At 35.4% G+C, this 4,952-nt stretch overlaps 1 protein-coding gene across 1 annotated transcript; it reads left to right on the top strand.

Moving 5' to 3' along the window:
- Positions 1-215: 215 nt before the first annotated feature.
- On the top strand, positions 216-4,601 carry RASSF9 (Ras association domain family member 9). Its single transcript, XM_074169040.1, has 2 exons — positions 216-238; positions 3,326-4,601. Exon 2 carries the CDS (start codon positions 3,342-3,344, stop codon positions 4,599-4,601), a length of 1,260 nt encoding a protein of 419 aa, XP_074025141.1. The 5' UTR covers positions 216-238; positions 3,326-3,341.
- The last annotated feature ends 351 nt before the right edge of the window (positions 4,602-4,952 follow it).

Raw genomic sequence — 4,952 nt, forward strand, 5'->3', positions numbered from 1 at the left:
AGAAGATATTAGAATTCCATGGCACTGAGAGATTATAAATGACTTGCTAATTCTTTTTGATTAAAAAGAAAGATCAAAAATTTAGTGAGGCTAGTGAATGAAAATGAAGATAATATATGTTGTGACAAACACATGGAAAAAATAATGAAAGAATTTTCACTTTACAGTTCTGTTTTGATCCAAGTATTACAGTGGTGCTCAGAACCCCTTTTTTTAATTCTCTTCTTTTCTGTAAAAGGTGACAATATAATTACGAGGTGTTTGTTACATACGCTATACGTACATATATATTTTTATATTTTAATGTGTAAGCTACTTGAGTTCTTTTGTACTTGCATGTGCATACATTATCTGTTCATGCAGTGCTACTACTAGTTATGGACCTCAGTATGTTAAATATGCTATAGACAAAGTAAAAAAGAATCCTTCCCAAAAAATCTCAAAGTCAAGTCTGGGTAAACAGGTGCAATGTAACTGAAAAAATAACAGTGGGTGATAAACAGCTAAAAATAGTTGAAAACAGTAATTTAAAAATGTTATTTTGTACCCATATTGTTTGCAGAGATCCTGTAGAGATGGCTTTACAATAAATAATGTATTTCCATCAGAAGCTTGTTTAACTCCTGCTGAAGACTGTGGGAAGTCCATGTAAAATACGGATATAGCAACACATTTATTGGTACACTAATACTATGGAGTGTCTAGGGGGTTTCAAATTTATCTGAAGATTTACTAATATCACAGAGAGAAACTGTCTTCGTAGGAAAGTTTTAAAGGAGCCAAGAAGAAAAGAAAGAGCAAGCTTCTGCTTAACTCATGTAATCTGTTATACACTGAAAATAGTGACTAGGAGAAAGTATGGCAATCAACCAAAAACAAGAATGAGAAGAAAACAGGAAGAGTTTTAATGTACAAATAAATTGCATAAGACTCTCAGAAGAATGCTAAAAGACTGAGGTAACACTCAGGAAAGACACACTGAATTTACTGCCTCAGAGTCCCAATATGAAATATATTTTTAATAATATTATTATTAATAATAAATATTATAATTTAATATTATATTTAATATATTATATTTAATAGGAAATATATTTCTTATATTTTTATGCTTTTTTTTTCTCAGTATTTCTAGAAATTGAAATTTAATGACTGGTAATATGCTTTTATTTCTAGGTCAGTTATTTAGGGATCAGTAGTGACCATGGTTTGAGACACTGTATTTTTGATAATTCATTTTGCATAACTGTAGTTTATAAATTTTTTTTATAGCTGTAGTGTAAAACAAATACTGAGTTATTTGACAGTCGCAGCTGACCTATGTTGCGATTGTCTGTTTATGTAAGTTTCATTTAACCACCAATCTGTCAACAGACAAAAATATTTCTATAGCATCCTGTATTCTGTAAACCTAAAAAACCAGATACTAACTTTTTCACATATGACATACCTAACAGTAATGCCATTTAATCTGATATCACTGTTCATTCCCTCCCCTCCATTTAAAGGTTTCTGGGGGTTTGTACCATTTTGCCATTTTGTATGTCTATGACATATGCTTTACTATTTTGAGAAGTAGTCTTTTAAACACCAGTTTTAAAAAATAATTACTGTAAACTGCTAGTGTGTAAGAGGGAGCTATTGAAGTGCAAAAATGATGTCATCACTCAGAGTAATCTACCAAAACACAAATTTTACAGAGGAATGTTCCAAGACCTGAAGCAATGTAGTTGGACTGAACTCTCCTGTACGATGATGCTAATAAACTCACACTTGTAGGTTTTATTAGTATTCATTTGCAGTCTCCTGTCTTTTAAAGATTATTGCCTCCTGGTCAGAGTGGCACCTAGAGCTGAGTCAATCATAGTTCAATTTATTGGATTGCAGTTTGTCTCTCGTGTTGCGTGGTAAATAAGAAAAAGAAACAAGTTGGATTGCTTTAATAATCATATGGTATAACCCTAATTAAGCCAAGTAAAACTCCATTCCTACTACATCTCAAAAGATGAGAAAAGTGCTGTGAATAAGTAGTTCCAGATAGAACCAAACATGGTATTGAGCCCTTAGAATACTGTCTGAATTGTCACTTTCATTTTCCAACTTTCTCTGTCAGACTGGGTTAAATCTCATTCACTTAAATGAAATTGAAGTGATACTAGAAAATCCAAAGAAATGCATTTTTCCTCAGCAAATTTATTGGTTTACCATTTTAGGCAAGAGGCCAAATCACCAGGTCTGGTCAAGCAGCAAATTATGTATGTGGAGCCTAGAGGACAGGAATAACCTGGATGGATTCCACAAGGCCACTCTCTCAATGGAGGCCCATGGCAGTCCAGGGGTACTCAGATGAGGAAGAAGAGTTAACTGTAAAGTGAACTTCTACTTCTGGTCAGCTGAATCACTGTCTAGGCTCCACTGTTTGTATTGATTAGACAGCTACAGTAGCCATAATGAGATCTTAGACACCTGAACTTAGGTATCTCAATGTATAAGGAGGTACCAGCTGCTCATGTCAGCTTAATACCACATTCATTGGTATTCATAAGTAAATAAAAACAGATTTTAAACTTCTTACATTTTCTGGCATTTCTGTATCATTACAAAGGTTATAAAATATGGACTAAATATGTATTCTCTCACAGCTGGTATTCTCTCATGACTTGCAGGAATTCAGGCTATTTGGTACTCCAGGAAAAGCAAAAAATTTCTTGAAACTTGTTAGTGAAAAATCACAGTGGAAAACAATGGTGTTTATGTTTGTATAGGTGCAGGTGTGGCAAAAGAGCTATAGATTTATCCTATCATCAAGTTCTTTTAACTTAGCTGGTGTTCAATCATCTTTTCTCAGTCCATCTATGTTTAGTGTTTGCACGGTGTTTGGAGGCATGATTCTTCCCTTCAGAAGCCTTGGTTTTATTAAGAGCTTACAAAAGTTTGTGCAATGTCTGGGTGATGAGAACAGATATGCAAATCTGAAAGTTATGTTATCCTAGGACAGTCTGGAAATGTAATGCAGATTGCCAAACTTTATCACTCATTGTTAATACACACTTACTATGTGTACAAAAACTAAATTTGAGAAAAGACACTTTGTGTGAGATTCACATTCATCTGGTCTAGTAATAATAGTAAAGCAACAGCCGAAACGGGTGTGTTTTTCTGTTACTTAATCCAAAGGTATTTCTTCATGTAATTTAAACAAGTATATTGTCTTGTACAATAATATGAGAATTTTTCAATGTGGTAGTCATATCAGAATTATAGTTATTATTCATATATTATGTGCCATTGATATGTAATTTGTATTTGGTCTGTTGTTTTCCAGGTCTTCCAACAAGGACATGGCTTCAAATGAAAGAGAGATTGTGGTTTGGGTTTGCCAGGAAGAGAAGATTGTATGTGGCCTGACAAAACGCACAACTTGCGCAGAAGTGGTTCAAGCCCTGCTTGAGGAACATCAGGCAACATCTGGAGACAAAAAGGTCCTTTTTGGAAAACCTAGTGATTATTGCATTGTAGAAAAATGGAGAGGCTCAGAGCGAGTACTTCCTCCCTTGACAAAGATTCTGAGACTTTGGAAGGCCTGGGGGGAAGAGCAGTCTAATTTGCACTTTGTGTTGGTAAAGTCAGATGCTTTCCTCTCATTTCCATTATGGAAGACAGCTGAAGCTAAGGTAGTACAAAATGTAGAAAAACAGTGGGAACTCAGTCCAGCAAATTACATGAAGATGTTGCCAATAGACAAACAAAAGAAAATTGTCAGGAAGACTTTCCGGAAACTGGCCAAGCTTAAACAGGACAGTGTTCAGCAAGAGAGAGATAATATGGAGACACTGATTCATCTGATCATTTCTCAAGATCATACCATTCATCAACAAGTTCTTAGAATGAAGGAACTAGATATGGAAATTGAAAAATGTGAGGCAAAATTCCATCTAGATCGTGTGGCCAATGATGGAGAAAATTATGTGCAGGACTCCTATTTAATGATCAATCCAGGTGAGGCTGAGCAGCAAGGGAGTAGGTCAGATGATCAAAAAGAGATGCATGACTATTTGAGCAAAAGCGAGGGAATTTTACAGGTTGAAGAGAGACTGAAACATCACAAACAATTAATAGAGAAGCTGTGTACTGAAATTGAAAGAGAGGTACATGGTATATGCACAGGAAAAAATGGAGATGATGTTCACACAGAAGGAGCTGCTGATGCTGAACTGGAAAACTCAAATTTGGAAAGTGTTAAATATGAGCTGGAAAAAAGTATGAAAGATGGTCTGAGAATCAACTCGTACCTGAGCTGCATTCAGAAAGAACTTACATACAGGGACTCATTGCTTCAAAAGAAGGAAAAAGAATATGAACTTCTTACAGAAGAATTTAATTTACTACATGTTAAAGACAGCATTGAAACTAGGCTTCCATCACATGAAGAGCCATCCAAGAGCAGTGGCATCACCAGTAACAGTATTGCTGTTCCTGACTTTGTTCATAGAGTGACTAATCTGGACATAAATGATACAGACTCTGACACTGGAATCAGCTCTACACACAGTCAGGACTCTGAAATAACTTCAGGGGACACGGTACTGTTGTCAACATAGTTGAAAACAGACTTGCATTTGTGAAAAGTCATATTTTGGACGATATTTATAAGAATTAACAAACCTTGTTGTCTTGAGAGTTCAGCCCTTCAAGATGTTAAAACTGTGGCACCGCTTCAGCAAAATCAACATGTCTATTTATGTGCTTAATAGTACACTTGTGCTTAAATGCATGGTCAGTCTCATGGGTTAACTGCTAATAAGTGCAAGGTTGTTGGCTTTGCTAAATCAGGACAGACTGTTTAGACCTTGTAATACCGATAGTGAAACAAGAATTGTGACTGGCTTGGACCAAATGTCTGGATATTTGATATTCCCTATTCTTTGGGTCCACTCCTGCAAGTCTCTAGG

The sequence above is a fragment of the Numenius arquata genome, chromosome 2 (genome assembly GCF_964106895.1).
Source record: "Numenius arquata chromosome 2, bNumArq3.hap1.1, whole genome shotgun sequence".
Classification (NCBI taxonomy): Eukaryota; Metazoa; Chordata; class Aves; order Charadriiformes; family Scolopacidae; genus Numenius; species Numenius arquata.

Excerpts from the sequence above, each read along its gene's own strand:
- RASSF9 (XM_074169040.1), top strand. The coding sequence starts at position 3,342 with ATGGCTTCAAATGAAAGAGAGATTGTGGTTTGGGTTTGCCAGGAAGAG.